At 44.8% G+C, this 18,737-nt stretch overlaps 1 protein-coding gene, 1 long non-coding RNA gene and 2 other non-coding genes across 5 annotated transcripts; 3 read left to right on the top strand and 1 right to left on the bottom strand.

Moving 5' to 3' along the window:
• Positions 1 to 3,142: 3,142 nt before the first annotated feature.
• Positions 3,143 to 7,398, bottom strand: LOC119565757. Its single transcript, XR_005224608.1, has 2 exons — positions 7,350 to 7,398; positions 3,143 to 5,685 (listed from the first exon to the last, which is right to left on the bottom strand). It is a non-coding gene; the product is annotated as an uncharacterized LOC119565757 (long non-coding RNA).
• On the top strand, positions 6,460 to 16,986 carry TPT1 (tumor protein, translationally-controlled 1). 2 transcript variants are annotated; one of them, XM_037894293.2, is made up of 6 exons: positions 11,480 to 11,659; positions 11,934 to 12,007; positions 12,935 to 13,122; positions 14,233 to 14,338; positions 14,948 to 15,064; positions 16,762 to 16,986. In XM_037894293.2, exons 1-6 carry the CDS (start codon positions 11,632 to 11,634, stop codon positions 16,762 to 16,764), a joined length of 516 nt encoding a protein of 171 aa, XP_037750221.1. In that variant the 5' UTR covers positions 11,480 to 11,631; the 3' UTR covers positions 16,765 to 16,986. The 2 variants fall into 2 exon arrangements, with proteins under 2 accessions (XP_043378573.1, XP_037750221.1); XM_043522638.1 differs by lacking the exons at positions 11,480 to 11,659; positions 11,934 to 12,007 and adding an exon at positions 6,460 to 6,471 and having other exon boundaries at positions 12,910 to 13,122.
• On the top strand, positions 16,577 to 16,708 carry LOC114019263. The gene has a single exon (XR_003564366.1). It is a non-coding gene; the product is annotated as a small nucleolar RNA SNORA31 (small nucleolar RNA).
• An 864-nt stretch (positions 16,987 to 17,850) lies between the features above and the next one.
• LOC114019264 lies at positions 17,851 to 17,982 on the top strand. The gene has a single exon (XR_003564367.2). It is a non-coding gene; the product is annotated as a small nucleolar RNA SNORA31 (small nucleolar RNA).
• Positions 17,983 to 18,737: the final 755 nt, after the last annotated feature.

Consider the following 18,737-nt stretch of genomic DNA (forward strand, 5'->3'; position numbering starts at 1 on the left):
ATAACTCTGAGGGCCTATTGTAATTATGCAAAGTGTGGGCCATTAATGGTGGTTTGGAATCTTGATGGCTCCCATTAATCAGGACAATTGACTGTAGATGGCTCTGTTTACTTGCAAGTCTTCCTGAATACCTGTGTGCTGGCAAGTGGGTAATGATTTCTTACAGTGACATGTGATCCTGTCAGCTGAACTGGACTCCATCTTTAACCTGGCGCTTTTCCATTTAGAAGGAGGGACGGGAACCCAGAGAGGGACAAAGGATTCCCGCCTTGTGCAAAAGATATATAAGGGGTTGGAACAGAACAAAGGGGGCTGCAGTCATGAGAAATTCCCTAGCTATCACCTGAGCTGGACCAAGGGCTGTACCAGGGGAAATAATTGTGCCCAGACTAGGAAGGCATCCAATCTGTGATAGAAGCTTATTGAAACATCTGAGGGTGAGGTTTTATCTGTATTCAGTTTTCTTATTTTATTAGGCTTAGACTTGTGTGTTTTATTTTATTTTGCTTGGTAATTCACTTTGTTCTGTCTGTTACTACTTGGACCACTTAAATGCTACTTTTTGTATTTAATAAAATCACTTTTTACTTATTAATTAACCCAGAGTAAGTATTAATACCTGGTGGGGGGAGGCAAACAGCTGTGCATATCTCGCTATTAGTGTTATGGAGGGTGAACAATTTATGAGTTTACCCTGTATAAGCTTTATACAGGGTAAAACAGATTTATTTAGGGTTTGGACCCCACTGGGAGTTGGGCATCTGAGTGTTGGAGACAGGAACACTTCTTAAGCTGTTTTCAATTAAGCCAGCAGCTTTCAGGGATGTGGGTCAGACCTGGGTCTGTGTTTGTAGCAGGCTAGCATGTCTGACTCAAACCCAGGCAGGGGACTGAAGTCCCAAGCTGCCAGGGAAAACAGGCTTAAAGGTAGTGTCAGCACATCAGGTGGCAGTCCCCAAGGGGGTTTCTGTGATCCAACCCGTCACAAAGGGAACTGTGTTATAGGCTTCTGAGTAACCAGTAAGGTATTACAGAAGCTGTTTTGTGCTGGCTTGGTAAATCTAAGTATTGGAATATCCACCAGCATTGGGAATTGTCTACCCCATTCTTTGCAGTTCACCCTAATTGAGTATCCTCAGTGCGGCCCCCCTGGGATCCCGGTCACATTTAGTTTTTGTGTCTTTTGCTAGTTGTTCTTTAAATTCTTTTCTGGCTTGCCTAATTATACTTCTAAATTTGACTTGCCAGAGTTTATGCTCCTTTCTATCTTCTTCAGTAGGATTTGACTTCCATTTTTTAACCACTTCTTTTACTTTTGTCTCTAACCACTTCTTTTACTCTGTTTAGCCACAGTGGCATTTTTTTTTGGTCCTTTCACTATTCTTTTTAATTTGGGAGTATAAATTTCATTTGAGACTCTATTATGGTGTTTTTAAAAAGTTACCATGCAGCTTGCAGGCATTTCACTCTTGTGACTTATCACTTGATAAATTTCCGTGTTATGTTCATTCCCTCTTAAGCATCTGGCACCAGCCACTGTCAGAAGACAGGATACTGGGCTAGATGGACAACTGGTCTGACCCAGTGTGGCCATTCTTACGTTCTTATATTATCATCTTAATTAAAATTAAGTAATACTGTAACTTCCCATCGAACATATTAAACAACTGAGAAATCATCTGGATTGCATAACCTTAACTCTTACCTTGTTGTGATGTTATCTGATTAGAATATAACAATATAGATCATTGTTACAACCATTGTTATATATTTGCAGCAAATATTATACAAAGGTTGTCGAGTGAGGTGTCTATGAAAAGGTTATGTTTTGCTGGTTATGATTATGCTATCCATATGCACGTCTCATTTTTGTATGTGAAATTATAAGTATTGGACTATCCACCAGCTTTATGGGGATAGTCTGCCCCATTCTTTGCAGTTCACCTAATTGAGTGACCATAGCTATCCCCCACTGGAACAACAGTCACAGCCAGATATGCCATGTACCCCACTTTGTGCTAGAGAAAGAGCGGCTGTACAGAGTGTAGCAGAACCCACAGTCGGGGGTAGTAAGAACTCACTTACTGGTACCTCATAACTAACACCAAGCTATAATGTAGTTAGTTCAGAATATTCTCTGCATGAGGCAGCTAGGGAGGGAGAAGACTCTGGAGCAGTTCCTTTTTCTGGCTGGATCACTAGAAATGGGACATACCTGCAGCTAAGAATGCCCCAAAGGCCCCCATCATCCCAATGCCATTATTGGAAATGCCATTTGAAAGAATATGGGTTGACATGGTGGAGCCTTTAGAAAAGAACTCCTCAGGAAACTAATGTGGTGGACTACACCACTCACTATCCAGAAGCCATAGCCTTGCATTCAGCTAAGACAACAGTGATCGCTCCTGTGCTTATGAGACTCTTTGTCCAGACAGGTTTCCAGTTGGAAATATTGACTGACAGGGCTTCCACCTTAAAATCAAGACTCTGAGAACATCAGTGTACCATCTGCAAATGGATGGCCTGATGGGAAGATTTAACAAAATGTTGAAGATGTTAAAACTGTTTGTAGAGACCAAGCCTAGGTACTGGGACCAACTCCTCCCATTGCTGTTATTTGCTGTGTGTGAGGTAACCCAAGCCTCAATGGGGTGCTCATCCTTCAAAGTTCTCTGTGGACACTAGGCATGAGGAATCACGTATCAAGAAGGTTAGGAGAAGCAATATGCAAACACACTCAGCACAACCCAGTACATTATACATCTACCAGAGCACCTTAAGACATTGAGCACTTGTGCAAAAGAGAACTTCTTCTGGGCTCTCTACAAAGGCAAGAACAGGAGTACAACCAAAAAGCACACTTACAAATTTTCCACCTGGGAGACAGGGTTCTGTTGCTATCACCATCCTTGGAGTCAAAATTGATGACTCATTGGCAGGGCCCACGTTGTAGCCTTTCATTTTATTTAAAGTGAATTTTGTAATGTGGTATTATACCACTTTGGGTTTGGCTCTGGCGGCTACAGTTTCAAGCTAAACTGTGTGAAAGTCACCTCTGCTACTTGATTTAGATTTAGAATCTCTAGGAACACATAAAGACCAAGGGTAGTGACCACACATACATTCACAAGTACAAGTCTAGTCTGATATACAAGTTTTATTAAAGTTATGATTACCTAAGCATATAGAAATTCTATACAGATCCATACACAGGTTACATATATAGTTACTTACATCCTTAACAATAGGGTTATGGTCTGATGGGTCTCTCATGGATTGATCATCAGTAGAAGGACGGTTCCTGCTGGAATTTCCTATAGAGAACTCAATTTTCTCACTCTGGGCACCCCTTTTTATAATGTGATTCTGACTATACCTCATTAGTATTTACGCATATCGTGCACCCTGTGGGTCATCACATTTTTCTAACACATGCCCTATTTTGTAAGCAAAAAATTACTCTTACTGTTAATTTTTCACAATATCACGCACTGGAACATCTTTTTCCATAATCTTAGGGCATCAGGTTATTCTTTGGTCACTTATATCAGCATTTCTTAACTCTATGGCCTAGTATGGCTAAGCTAAAATCTTAAGGCCTCAGCCTGTAGGCCTTCTGTTTCAGCCCTATTTTCTTAGATACCTAATACATGGTTGTGACACTACACCCCATATTAATCATAGTGGCATGATTATGATATGATTATGACATAATTATAATACGTTTTGTACAAGATATGTCTTATAAGGTGTCTATGGAAAAGTGATGATTTGCCGAATATGATTATCTTATTTGTATGCATGTATCATTTTTGTAGCTGAAGTTATGAATATTGACTATGAATCTGTATTTCAAATGTGCTTACTCTGGGTAACACCCACAACTAGCCTTTCAGGTATAACAATGAAGAAGCTAGACAGTGCTGATGGCTCATCGACAAAGTCAAAGGACCATGGAAGAGCTTAGCCTTCCTGTGAATGTTTCAGCCAGCCTATGAGTAAAGGTGCCATGACTCAGCAGAGTATGCTAGAGCATGTGACCAGACCACATGACACTGAACTCCATTTCGGTACCTGTATTTTTCCACAAACTGGACTGGGAACTGAGCTTGGAACAAAGGATTCCTGCCATATGGAAAAGCTATATAAGATGGGGAGTGACATCATTTCTTGGCCTCACTCTCCACACAAGAGAACTCCTAGAAGCACCTGAGGAACAAAGACTGAACTGGGGACAAGTGCTGGTCTCAGGATAAAGGGATTTCTAGCCTGTGAATGAAAACTTGGTGGACTGCTTGTATCATCAATCAGGGTGAGAGATTACTGATTCAAATCCTAGCTAATAATTTAGGCTTAGTTTGTGTTTTTGTTTATTTGCTTTGACCTGTTTGCTATCACTTATAATTACTTAAAATCTATCTTTCTTTAGTTAATAAACTCGTGTTATGCTTTATCTTAACCAGTGTGTTTTGAGTGAAGCGTCTGGGAAAATCTCAGCTCTGTGAACAAGGGCTGTTGCATATCTTTCCCACAATGAGGGGAAAGTGAATATATTAATGAGCTTACATTGTACATATCCCTGTGCAGTGCAAGACAGTAGAATTCTGGGTTTATACTCCAGCAAGGTGGCAAGGCTGGGGAGCTGGGAAATTGGCTTTTGTATCCTGTCTGTCCTTGAGTGGCTTAGGTAAAGCACTCAGATAGCTCAGTTGAGTGTGTGGCACCACCTGCTGTCGTGTTGGGTGACAATAGGGCCTGGAGAGGCTGGCTGAATCATCAGCAAAGCAGTGTGAGAGAGGCCTGCCCAGCTGGTTTGTTAGGGGGCACAGCGATTCCCACAGCTTCCAGACTGCATCCTGGGGGTGACAACCCATCAAAATGATTATTCCCTCTACATACTGATTTTATACTTTCATAGTCCTGCCATTTAACTCTGTTTAACATACAATGATTATAGATGACACAACATGTTATTTAATCATAACCACACAGTAAATGAACAATAAACTAGAATAATTGGCTACAATGTGATACTTTTAGACAAACAGACCTGGTAGATTATGAGATCTATCTACCTGGCAAAAGGAAGGAGATTAAGGTCTATCATGTAAATTTTCTCATGCTATGCTATCCAGGAATCTCTCCAGACAGATCCTTGGCTGGTGAGTCCTGTGTGACATGAGATGCCGATGGTAGCCCACACTGAAAATGTCAAGGTCAGGGCAGGCTGCAAAAAGAGAGCAGATTCTCCCAAAACTGGTGTTTAACACTGTAGTTAGATTAATTAATCAGTCACAAACTGTGCTCCTGATTCCTGGTTATTAAGAAGCTAAAAACAAAGACAAATCACACAGCCCCCTTTATTGCATTCAAGTTCTCTGGCTCCCAATCAGCACATAGGTGCAGCAAGGTGAGGAGTTCTTTAAAACTCTACTCACTATACAAATGTTCTTCTGATACCCAAAGGGCCAGCCACCATTATCAGATCACTATTTGTTTGGATCTTACCCAAAATACCACACTGCCAGCCAATCCTTTAGTATATGAAACTAAAGGTTTTATTATAAAAGAAAAGAAAAAGAGGTCAAAGCAATCAGATACATACATATGATTTCAGAGTCCATATATCAGGTTCTTAGCAGCATTGGTGAGTTTGCTGGCTCATAGAGTCTCTCTGGAACACATCTGTCATAAATATAAAGGGAAGGGTAAACACCTTTAAAATCCCTCCTGGCCAGAGGAAAAACCCTTCCACCTGTAAAGGGTTAAGAAGCTAGGATAACCTCACTGGCACCTGACCAAAATGACCAATGAGGAGACAAGATACTTTCAAAAGCTGGGGGGAGGGAAAAACAAAGCCTCTCTCTCAGTCTGTGTGATGCTTTTGCCAGGGACAGAACAGGAATGGAGTCTTAGAACTTAGTAAGTAATCTAGCTAGATATGCGTTAGATTCTGATTTCTTTAAATGGCTGAGAAAAATAAGCTGTGCAGAATGGAATGGATATTCCTGTTTTTGTGTCTTTTTGTAACTTAAGGTTTTGCCTAGAGGGATTCTCTATGTTTTGAATCTAATTACTCTGTAAAATATTTACCATCGTGGCTTTACAGAGGTGATTCTTTTTACTTTTTCTTCTATTAAAATTCTTCTTTTAAGAAACGGAATGCTTTTTCATTGTTCTTAAGATCTAAGGGTTTGGGTCTGTGGTCACCTATGCAAATTGGTGAAGATTTTTATCAAACCTTCCCCAGGAAAGGGGGGGTAACGTTTGGGAGGATTTGGGGGGGAGACATTTCCAAACGGACTCTTTCCTAATAATATAATACCGGTTATACGTTTGGTGGTGGCAGCGAAAGTCCCAAGGGCAAAAAGTAAAATAGTTTGTAGCTTGGAGAAGTTTTAACCTAACCTGGTAAAAGTAAGCTTAGGAGGTTTTCATGCAGGTCCCCACATCTGTACCCTAGAGTTCAGAGTGGGGAAGGAACCTTGACAACATCCAAAAATTGGAGAGGTCTGTCAGTCTTTTGTTCAAAGCTTCAGTTTGTAGAGAAGTTACTCCAGAGATAAGAAGCTGGATTGAAAACAAAATGGAGAAGATGCAGCTGCCTTTTATATCTTTTCCCTTGTGGCTTGTACATCCTTTGTCCCAAACACAAGCTAACAGCACATGGGCATGGAAAAGTACTTGGAATCCCCTGTCCACAGGCATGTCCCTATATGTCCTGCTGACTCATAGGTATAGACACAGGCTTCTTTCCATTGGTTCATTGTACAGGTGATTGCCCTTGATAGGCCATTAAGCTGGATGGATAATGCTGATGCCAATCTGGCTGGGGGTGTCACCCAGAAACTAGGGATGTCAAGTGATTAAAAAAATTTATTGTGCGATTAATCGCGCTGTTAAACAATAATAGAATACCATTTATTTAAATGTTTTTGGATGCATTCTACATTTTCAAATATATTGATTTCAGTTACAACACAGAATATAAAGTGTACAGTGCTTACTTTATTTTTATTACAAATATTTGCACTGTAATATACAAAAGAAATAATATTTTTCAATTCACCTAATACAAGTACTGTAGTGCAATCTCTTTGTCATGAAAGTTGAACTTACAAATGTAGAATTATGTACCAAAAAACCTATTTTCAAAAATACAACAACGTAAAACTTTAGAGCCTACAACTCCAATCAGTCCTACTTCTTAATGAGCCAATAGCTCAGACAAACAAGTTTGTTTACATTTGCAGAAGATAATGCTGCCCGCTTCTTGTTTACAATGTCACCTGAAAGTGAGAACAGACATTTGCATGGCACTGTTGTAGCCGACATCACAAGACACTTACTTGCCAGATGTGCTAAAGATTCATATGTCCCTTCATTCTTCAACCACCATTCCAGAGTACATGTGTCCACGCTGATGACAGGTTCTGCTCGATAATGATCCAAAGCATTGCAGACCGATGCATGTTCATTATCATCATCTGAGTCAGATGTCACCATCAGAAGGTTGATTTTCTTTTTTGGTGGTTTACAGTGTAAAGTAATGGAAAAATGAGACAACCCTCATGGCTCTGACACCCATGGGAAGGATAGTACCCCTTCCAAAGATATACAAACAATGATTGTTTTGACTGAGAATCTTAAAAAAAACAAAAAAAAAAAACAAAAAAAACCTAATGAGTTTACCTCTAATGCCACTGTTCAGTGTAACCTTAATGGTACTGCAGACAAGGAAGCAGGCAATGGAAAGGAAATAAACTGTAGAACAATGATACATACATTTGTTCCGTAATCTTTGCCTAGACTGCAGGAGAGGCAAACTCCAGTTTATTTGGTAAAGGCCTTCACTATACCTTATAAATGAAGCCTTTGCCTTGGGTATTTATCTAAAATAATCTAATATTTTATCTAATATAATCTGTTATATATCAATAGATTAGAAATGCTTCCAAGTCACATTGAAACCAAATCTGAAATTTCTCAAAACTTTCAGGCTCTTTAGATCCAGGGTTCTGGCTTGGCTCATTGTAGAGATAAACGTGAGTTATGAAGCTCAGCTCAGGTTCTGGACCCAATCTGAAATTCCCCAATGATTGACAGGGACAGAGACAGACTAGAATTATGCAGGCTTAATTAAAACACCCCAAACAAACAAACAAGTAGTCTGATTTTCAAAGATGCTAACCACACACAATTCCCATTGGCTACCATAGTTTAGCACCTGGAAAAACCAAGCTACTTACCTCCTGATAACTCCTCACTGTAAAAAGTTTAAAATGCCCAGTTAAGGCTACAATGTTTCAATTTTATGTACAAAGTAGAGTCAGGGCTACAAAGTCACAGTCTCTCTGAGCCCTGAGTTTCAGCAGTAGAGAACAAAGAGTTTCTAGGGACACAGGCTCATTCTTGTGAGGTGCTCTGCACCCTCAACTTCCAGTGCCTTCCATAGGAGTTGAAGCCACTGAGTGCCTCTCCAGACTGAATCCTGGGCCCTGTGTAACTATACACTGACTGTGCTTAGTGATAATTGGGACTTTGGACTTCAAATTTTTAACTGCTTTCTCACAAGCGCTACATTTTAAAATCCCTCCCTTCAACTCCCCCACTTCCAACCAAAACACTAGTGTACAATATTGGTATAACAACAAATAGTTTTGTTTGCACCTGCTCCTCCCGGGTTGCAGTCTTAATATCCCTTGTGTCTTTCAACTCACTCATCTCCATCTCAGAGTCCCCACTTCCTCTTCTCAAAGCCCACATCACTTTTTTTCCAGGGAGCAGACCAGGGTGAAAGTAACTTAAAGGATTTACCAGTACGCCGGAGTCCTGAGTGGGGGCGTGGCCTCAACCGGAAGAGGCAATTTAAAGGTCCTGGGGCTCTTGCTGGGAGCCCTGGAGCCTTTAAATCACCCCGCTGCAGAGACGGCTGGGAGCCCCGGGGCTCAGGAGTGAATTAAAGGGCCCAGGGCTCCAGCCGCCGCAGAGCTCCAGGCATTTTAAATCCCTGCTGGAGCCCTGCAGCTAGAGCTCCGGTGGCGCTTTAAAGGGTCCAGGGCTCCCCACAGTGGCAAGAGCACTGGGCCCTTTAAATCACCTCCGGGGAAGCCAGTCTGGTCTGGCATGGCATACTGGCTCTTGCTGGTACACCGTACCAGACCGGACCGGCTTACTTTCACCTCTGGAGCAGACCCTACAGCAGAGGTGGGCAAATTACAGCCCGCGGGCCACATCTGGCCCACGGGACCATCCTGCCCGGCCCCTGAGCCCCCAGCCCCTCCCCCACTGTCCCCCATCGCCCGCAGCCACACCTCCGCACGGACAGCATGGCTTGCACCCACCTACCTCCCAGGCTTTCCAATAAGCCTGTCCTGCTGCTCTGAGCAGCATGGGAAGGGGGGGTTGGATAAGGGGCAGGAGATCCCGGGGGCAGTCAGGGGACAGGGGGCAGTTGGATGGGGTGGAGGTTTGGGGAAGGTGATCAGGAGACAGGGAGCTGGGGGGGGTTGGATGGGGGTGGGGTCCTGGGGGGGCAGTTAGGAATGGGGGTCCCAGGAGGGGGCAGTCAGGGGACAAGGAGTGCAGGGATTGGATGGGTCAGGGGTCCCAGGGGGCCTGTCAGGGGCGAGGGTGAGGATAGGGGTCAGAGCAGTCAGGGGACGGGGAGCAGGGGGGTTTGGATAGAGGGTGGGGTCCCAGGGGGCAGTTAGGGGCAGGGGGTCCCGGGAGGGGGTGGTCAGGGGACAAGGAGCAGGTGGGGTTGGATGCGTTGGGGTTCTGAGGGGGGCAGTCAGGGGGTGGGAAGTGGGAGGGGGCAGAAGGGGGGAGGGGCCAAGCTGTTTGGGGAGGCAGAGCCTTCCCTACCTGGCCCTCCATACCATTTCACAACCGCGATGTGGCCCCCGGGCCAAAAAGTTTGCCCACCCCTGCCCTACAGAGTCACAGCTATAGTTGTCCTTTGTTGTCAGTGAGTGATGCAACTGAATGGGAACTGTGTGGTGTCTTAAGAATGTACCTCTTACTGAGTAAGAAAATAACTAGTCATCTATCACTTGTCATTCTAATCTAATTGTTTTTTGAAGTGTTGTTGTAACCATGTTGGTCCTAGGATATTAGAGAGACAAGGTGGGTGAGGTAATATCTTTTACTGGCCCAGCTTCTGTTGGTGGAAGGGTCAAGCTTTCAAGCTACACAGAGCTCTTCCTCAGGTCTACAACAACACTTGTAGCGCAGTGTATAAATGTGACGTTTCCAGTTGCATGCTACATTAAAAAGAAGGAGTCAAATTCTCCACTGTCCTGTCCTTGTGTAGTCATTTATACCAGTGCAAAGTTGAGTGCAAAATGCTCTTTCCTTATCTGCATTCCTAGAGTGTAAACTCCTTATGGCAAAGACCTGGCTTTTGGGGGTGGGACACTGTATAAATAAACAAACAATATTAAAAAATAAATAATAGTAGCAATAACTCTCATACCCTGCCTGGCCCCCTACAAAGCAGGGGTTATTGCCGAGGGGCAGGCAAAGGAGTCTGTGGTCATCCTGTTAGCAACTATATACCGACTCTCTCTCCCCGGTGTGTCTACACTGCAAGCACTACAGCTTCAGCACTGCAGCTACGTCTCTGTAGCACAGCCACTTGCTATTGTGACAGAAGAGGTTTTTCTGTTGCTCTAGTAAATCCACCCCCAGAGAGGCTGCCATCGCCTCGGTCGACATAAGAATTCCACTACATCCGCAGCGGGGAGTAGGTCGACCTAACTACAATGGATGAAACTTTTCACATCTCTGAGCGATGTAGCTGTGACTTAAGATAGGTGTCGACCAGGCCTATGTATTGGCTGGCCCATGTAGCCCTGAGCACTGAGCGGAACTGGCTGGAAGAAAGAATGAAAAATTGTGACTATTTTCACTATATAGCTCAGTGGTTTGAGCATTGCCTGCTAAACCCAGGGTTGGGAGTTCAATCCTTGAGGGGGCCATTTAGGGATCTGTGGCAAAAATTGGGGATTGGTCCTGCTTTGAGCAGGGGGTTGGACTAGATGGCCTCCTGCGGTCCCTGCCAACCCTGATAGTCTATGATTCTATTTAGTGTGTGGCTTTGGGTCAAGTTCGACTTGCCACCTGCCTGTTTCTGACCTGCCATCTGGTGCTCCCTGTGCAGCTGCAGCCCCAGCTGGGAGATGATGCCCCAGCACAGGCTGCAGGAAGGCTCACACTGCTCTCAGTGCCAACCCCGAGCCCCTTCCCGGGGCGCAGGGCTGGGTCGTGCCCACTGAACTCACTGACCGCTTCGCCCATTGCCGCTGGCAGCAGCGCTCCCGGAGACTCCCTGCGTCAGAGAGCCCAGCAGGCGCGCAGGCGCGGTGCGGCGCGGGGCTTCCCCGTCTCGCCGCCTCCGATTTGGCCGCCAGGTGGCGCCGCGCCGCGGGGCGGGGGGGGGCGCTGTGGTACGTCACTCTTTTCGGCGCTGCGAGGAGCGCAGGGATTGGTGACGCGGCAGGGACGTGCCCGCTATATGAGCTCTGGAAGCCGCTGACTCGGCCCTTTCCGCCTCGCTCCCGCCCGCTCTCGGGTCGCTCGCCGCGCACAGAACGAGCCGCGCCGCCCAGCAGCAGCGCCGCCGCCGCCATGATCATCTACCGGGACTGCATCAGCCGTGAGCGCCGGGCCGCGGGCAGGGGGGGGAGGGATGCGGGCGCGCGCGCGGCGGGGCGCTGCGGGACCGGCCGGGCCCCGCGCATGAGCAGGCCGGGCGGGGAATGCGGAGCTCTGCGGCGGGGGAGGGGAGCGGCCCGCGGCCCGGCTGGGAGCGGCCGGGGGCGGTGCCTGGGCCGCGGGGCGGAGCGGCCGGGGCCGGGCGGCTGGGGGGGGGCGCGGGTTCGGCGGGTGCGGGGCAGCCGGGCCGGGCTGACGCCGCGCTCTCCCCGCAGAGGATGAGATGTTCTCCGATATCTACAGCATCCGGGAGGTCGCCGACGGGCTCTGCTTGGAAGTGGAGGGGAAGGTGAGTCACCGGGGCTGGGCCCGCCCGGGGACACGTGTCCCGGCGGCGTCTGCCCGCGCCGCAGCCCGGGAGCTGCTGGGGACGCTGCTCCCTGCGCGTGGCCCGGCCGCGGAGCTCGGCATTTACCCCCTCCCACACCCCCACCCCCGGGCGGCTCTCTGGCCAAGCCCCCCCGGCCCACGTGCGGCCTGTTGCTCGGCGGAGGCCCGGTGTAACCAGCGAGGCTGTCTGGTGACTGGTCGGAGCCGGCCTGTAGCCCCCGCTGCTTGCTCGGGGCTGCTGGGGGACAAGAGGCAGCTTCAGGCGCGGAGCTGCTACGGTGAGGGGGGGCAGCTGTGGCCAAGCCTTGTTGGCCCTCACAGGGGTACCCACGCTTGGAGTAACAAGGGCGAGGGCTTGGCGACACCTACAGTTGCCGGTAGCTCACCTTATTTTGGTCCCGCCTGCTAGCAGGTCAGTTAACTGTGTTTTTTAGCTCTTTGCTGACACGGTTGCAGCTTGATTTGTTGCTGGTGAGGGGAAGCAAACCACTGAGGTGACTGGCATGTCTGAGAGTACCCCAGCTAGAAGACTGACCTATCTGAGAATACTTCAGCTCCAGTAGTCTCTGTAGCTTTTGGTGGTGGTTTATCATTCTTGTCAGGACTGGGTACAGGACTAGTGTATCCCAGTACTGACCGAGATCTTTAACCTGTGTGGAAGTTCTAGCCCTGCTTATCTGATAGGACAGGCTAAGAATTCAGCGCTGTTATTGTTAAATAATGGGGTAGTTCTGTAGTCCACTTCAGCTTTAAAATGAGCAGTTCCTGAATTGACTGACAGCAGCAGTAGGGCTGAGTTAATGGTGCTTTTTCTAAACAGTGTAAGTATCACTTGATTTTGTGGTGCTTTTCTCTAATAAGCTTTTGATGTTCTCTTTAAATCCAGATGGTCACCAGGACAGAGGGTCAGATTGCTGATGCTTTAATTGGTGGCAATGCCTCCTCTGAAGCTATTGAAGAAGGAACAGATCCCACAGTTGTCACTGGTGTTGATATAGTAATGAATCACCATCTTCAGGAAACTAGCTTTACAAAAGAGTCCTACAAGAAGTATATCAAGGACTACATGAAAGCGTAAGTGAAAACTGGTGTTACCCTTGAACTCCTCTGTGAATGGTACATCATGAATTTCACCTCCTTAGGTATCATATTCCCAAAAGTAAGTCTGAGTCATGGTAGATGCTGATATGTGGTGTGGTCAGTTTGACACTTGAATAACTTCAGTGCTCCAATAGTGTCTCATCATTTGAGACTCCTGATGGTTGAGTATGGAGGAGCACTTCAGAAAGTGGTTTTAGCTAAGGTACAGGAATTGTTCATGAGGTGTAGGTCTTACCCTTGCCTTCCTGTTCCATTGAGTGCTGCAGGCTTTTTAATGTATAAAACAGAAATGTTTCCTCTACCCCACAGAGTGAGGCTTGATGCGCTAACACGGGGGTTCTCAAACTGGGGGTTGGGATCCCTCGGGGTCGCAAGTTGTCAGCTTCTACCCCAAATCCTGCTTTGCCTCCAGCATTTATAATGGTGTTAAAAATATAAAAAAGTAGTTTTAATTTATGGGGGGGAGGGGTTGCACTCAGAGGCTTGCTATGTGAAAGGGGTCACCAGTACAAAAGTTTGAGAACCACTGTGCTAACATTTATTAGTCCCCATCACCTTGGATGAGAGGCATTCTAGAACTAGTGTATTCGTAGGTAAATTCTTGTGTTATAAACTGCTCTAGATTTCCAGGAGGCTGTTTAATTTGACACAACACAATGTTTCATTGCCTAAAATTATGTATGTTAATAATCTCTCTGATCTAATTATCCAACTGTCCAGCATCCAGATTCATAACTTTCTTCCCTCCAAGTGGAAGGTGTTCCTCCAACTTGGGAGTCCCACCTTGGGCCCCTTCTGTCTCCCCCCTTTTTTTGGCTTGGAACAGTGCTCTTGCTGATATGGAACTCTGCCTACTCTCCACACATCCATGAAAGTACTGTTAGTAGCTTTTCTTAGCAGCCAGAACATTTTGCTTTGCAGATGCCAGTAGTGTCAGGGAGCTCGTGGTATTAGGAATGCTGCTGAATAGAGGTTCAGCAACAGCAGGCAAACTTATTCACCTTGACATGAAGTGACCCTGGTCTGCTGAACTCCTTTGACATTTGTTACATTCTAGTTAAGAGCTTGTTTGATTTCTTTTAGAATCAAAGCCAGACTTGAGGAACACAAGCCAGACAGAGTAAAGCCTTTCATGACAGGGGCTGCAGAACAAGTCAAACACATCCTTGCAAACTTCAAAAATTACCAGGTAAGCTTAAATAGCTTTAATTATTTTTGTAGTATAAAACAAAGGAATACCAAATGAGAGTTGTCTTACTATTAGACACCTTATAGACTTTGAAGGCTCCCCCAAGCACTACCCTTACAGCAGTCAGGAGGTTCAATCTACCTTTTTCCAGGCTGTCTTGTCATAATTTATAAATGGCTCTGATGTGCTTGTTGCTCATGGCTTTCCTGAGCAGCAACAGAATGGAGTTGACCTGACTCTTGACTTTCACTGCCTACAAGGCTCTAAAGAGAAATAGTACAGTTGACCAAAGTCTAAATATCACAGCTTAGCCTATCAGTTGAATGTACAGTGGAGGCTTTGAAACTTTATTAAAAAGACAATACTGTATTGACTTATTTGGAGGGTTCTAACCCTAAGAGCTAAAGCTTCTCCAAATTGGGCATAATTCATTAGAAGTTGATGGCACTTGCCCAAGGAAACTTTCTAGATCTGGATGACAATAGTTTTTTGTTTTTGTTCTCCCCCCTCCCCGCCCAAACACTGTCCATAGAGTATTTTGGTTACTCATAGTTAGCCTTTACCTCATAGTACATTCATAATTGTAGTAACACCAGTTCTTTTTCAAAGTTCTTTGTAGGTGAAAACATGAATCCAGATGGCATGGTGGCTCTCCTGGACTTCCGTGAGGATGGAGTAACTCCATATATGATTTTCTTTAAGGATGGTTTAGAAACTGAGAAGTGTGTAAGTACTGAGTTCTTGCTCAAATATGTTAGTTTGACTCATGTGGCTAACTTCCCTTGTGTATAAAATGTCCAGTGTTGCAATATAAATGTTGCAAGTTACTAATTCAGAGTAGTTTTGGAACTAGAATCACCTGTCAAAATGTAGATGTAATCACATTGGTTATTGGGCTCCATACAGGGGGTAGGTGGTGAAATTTAATAGCTAGTCTGACCTCCTATATATCAGAGGCTATCTAATAGTCTCTTCTGGCATTAAACTCTGAATTGTGCTGAAACAGTACTGGAAGGCATCTCTTTTCAAAGATGTGGTCCCACTACAGGGAGAGTAAATCAAAGCAGTGGTTGATATATTTCATGGTGTGTGTTAATTATAGTGGTGGTCCCCATATAGATCAGATTCCATCCCTTTCCTCTGGTAATCCTAGTGGTTCTTGCCTAACAGTATTCGGGCAGTATGTAAGACAAGATAAAACCTCTAATGCAGGTGATGTGGTTTCTTAGTTTATATTCCAGTACCTAAACCCTGGATTGCTGCAGCCCCCGTTACACTCTAACTGCAGCCTGGCTCACGCCTTCCCTTTAAATTCAATTGGCCTCAAATATAGTGAATTACCCAACTTGGCCAAAGCAGGTTAAATGCCTGCAGGTTCTAGAAGTGCTCTTTGGAGAGTCCTGGACTGGGCCACAACCCATGAGAAGAATTGCTGTTGATCATTGTGATGAAACTGATGCAAATACTGACTACTGTTCTCTAGTCATCAAGTATCCAGGGTGGAATTAATTTCATCCTACACTGAAGCTAGTATTTGATAATAGTCTGCCACAGCAAATCCCTTCCCTTAGATTACTTTGATTGGGGCCAGTACTGCAGGATCATATGTTAAAGTGGCTGTGAACAATATTAATCCAGGAAAACTAGGTGCAAGGCTTTAAACGTTTACTAAAGTCTATTGTAAATTTTCTGGTATGCAAGAGCCTTTTAAAGGTGGCCAGCTAAATTTTTTTCCTACTCTTGTAGGATATTAGACAAATTTCATACAGCACTAACTATGCCTTTTAACTCCTGCAGCTCTGGTTTTTTCAGTCATGTAATTTTCACGCTGTAATAAAGTAGTGAACAATGGGAATATTTTCCCCACTTGGGCTGAGCAGAAACTTTTTTTATGCATCACTTTCTCAATCTACCAGTGCATTCTAACACTATTGATTCCAGGGGTGAGGAGCAGGAAAATTTTGTTCTCTTGGAATGCTCTACCTTGAAACTGCCACACAGCTCCTCTTGACAAAAGAGGGTCAGACTTTATCATATTAGTGCCATATACTGTAATGCATAATCAGTCTTATGTTCCCTGTGAATCTGAACTTGTATTCAGGAGGTAGCATAAGATGAACTCCATCACATTACCCTGCCAGCAGTGGAGGTGGGGGGAGAAATCTAGGTGACCATTGTTCTGTTTGGTACCTTTAGAAACTCAGAGCACCAGCAGCTCTGAAAGCTTGTAGAAATGTTACGCATCCTCTGATAGACCTTGAGCAATTCTCCTGCTGCTCCTGGGTTTGCACTGTGATGCAAAAGGAACTTCCTTGTGCTTTCTGCCTGCCTGATCACGTGGCAGCTCAGACTGAATTGGGGAACACATGCAGAGATACCATTGCTTTACTGAACCTGAAATACCCATTGTATTCTTGTTACAGTAACAAAACCGAGCAACTATTTTGGATCACCTGTCATCATAACTTGCTGCTGCTCTTTCCTCATCAACACAACACCAGGATTCAGCAGTGTCTGCCAACTGGACTGATACCATCTTGAGCTTTATTCACTTATTTTTGACCCTGATTTGGAGTGGAGGCATTGTTTTAAAAAAACTTGTCATGTAGGTTGTCTAAAATAAAACTCATTAAACCCATTCTAGGTAATGCCTGTTGGTCTAATGTGTTTCTTGAGCTGAACTCCTACAGTAAGCTTGCTGCAAGTCTTGTGCCCACGGACCTTTATACTTGTCAGTAATATAGCCTGATCCTAGTACACTGCAACTTAAGACTGTCTTCAGATAGACTTCATGCAAGTCACTACTTGAGACACTGGAATGCAAGTGCAGGCTCCTAACTTCTGCCTGCCTAGCAGTCTGAGGTGAATAAGGGAAATGTCCAAAGAAGTGCCATCATAATGAAGTGGACCTTCTGCATCTCTCACAGTTCTACAAACTGAAGTAATTAACTCTCTGGAAGAGATACCAAAAACCAATAAAACAAAACTGAATTCAAAGCTATTAATATGGAGTATTGGCTGAGCTTCTTTATCAGGCAAGGATATTTGGTTTCTTTACCTTGCACAGCAATCTTAAAGCAGGGGGAGAAGATCTCAGTAACAACACCAGAATGCAGCTGTTGAGCTAGTGCATGTGTGTACAGGGGGAAGGTGTGGGAAATGCAACTAATATAAAATTACAGTATTGTTTTATGGACTGTCTACAGTTACCACCAAACCATAGAGCAGTATTCTCACTGTGAGCAGCAGTGCATAAGTGATCAGTCACAGGATTAAGTAGATTTACAACTGGCTTGATAGATGGGACACTGAATGTACATGAACTAGCTAAAATATTCCAAATGAAAATGTGAAGTAGGTTTTGACAGGAAAGTAAGTGTTGGAGAAAGGCAATAGACCACCTTGCTATTTAAGTAAAGGAGGCAGGGCTGGGGTTAGACCTTACAACCCCTTCAATAGTGTACCCAGCTTTTATTTGGGTGTTAGTCCCTGCTAGAGGATTGTCACTAACAATGCATCTACTTGACAGACCTGGAGCATGTGACCATTGCTTTTCTGGTCCTCACTAGGATGCAAGAGTAAAACAGTTCCTTGCGCTTTCTGCCTGTCATGTGGCAGTCCAGATTGAATAAAGGAATATAACTAGCCTAGAGCAATTACTGTTAAACTAAAATAGCTTGACATTAAGCTTGTCAATAGGTGGAAGAATTGGGTATATCTTTCCAATCACAATAGCCTTGTCAAAGGGTTTCTGCTACTTGTGATCAGTTGTGTTTCAGAGCAGGTGGTTGTTGGATCAGAATAGAGCTGTCATAGTAAACAGTGATGGAAATAAGATTTACTCTTTTCCCCACAATGGACTTATCTTTGCCAGCAAAAGTAAATCAGATACAGTAGTCTAAGTGGCAATCTTGTAGTTATTCATTCAACTTTCAGTCTAGCATAGAGGGGTGGACAATGAGGTGGGACTTAGTATCTAGCCTACAGTCACCAGCTTTATTCCTGGGGGAAGGCTGTTACCTTAGATTTTCACCCTTCCCCTACACTACAAAGTTATATTCCTCCTGGATGCTAGCAGACTTTTAATGGAGAGAAGCAATGGGATGCTAGCCCCATGAACTGCGAGGGGCTTCTTGCCTCATTCCCTTCTGGAGTGGGTGGCTTTAATCTGTCTTCATTGAAGCAGCTGTTGTGTTAGATCTCTTTCTGTTCAACCTATTTCTTATTTTCTAGTGTGTGTACCCAAGATGGCAGTCTGAAGCTACACCATGGCCCAGTACAGCTGGGATGGGTTGTACAGCAGGACTTCATATAATGTCTAGCCAACTACTCCCCCTTATGTTATCATTTTTGCTCCAGTCAAATTTCTTTTGACTGTCTTCCCCACTTAGCATGTAGT

The sequence above is a fragment of the Chelonia mydas genome, chromosome 1 (assembly GCF_015237465.2).
Source record: "Chelonia mydas isolate rCheMyd1 chromosome 1, rCheMyd1.pri.v2, whole genome shotgun sequence".
Lineage (NCBI taxonomy): Eukaryota > Metazoa > Chordata > Testudines > Cheloniidae > Chelonia > Chelonia mydas.

Bases quoted from the DNA above. Each gene is read 5' to 3' on its own strand.
- TPT1 (XM_037894293.2), top strand. From the start codon at position 11,632: ATGATCATCTACCGGGACTGCATCAGCC. The intron at 11,660-11,933 runs GTGAGCGCCGGG...CTCTCCCCGCAG, and splicing joins CTACCGGGACTGCATCAGCC to AGGATGAGATGTTCTCCGAT. The intron at 13,123-14,232 runs GTAAGTGAAAAC...GATTTCTTTTAG, and splicing joins ATCAAGGACTACATGAAAGC to AATCAAAGCCAGACTTGAGG.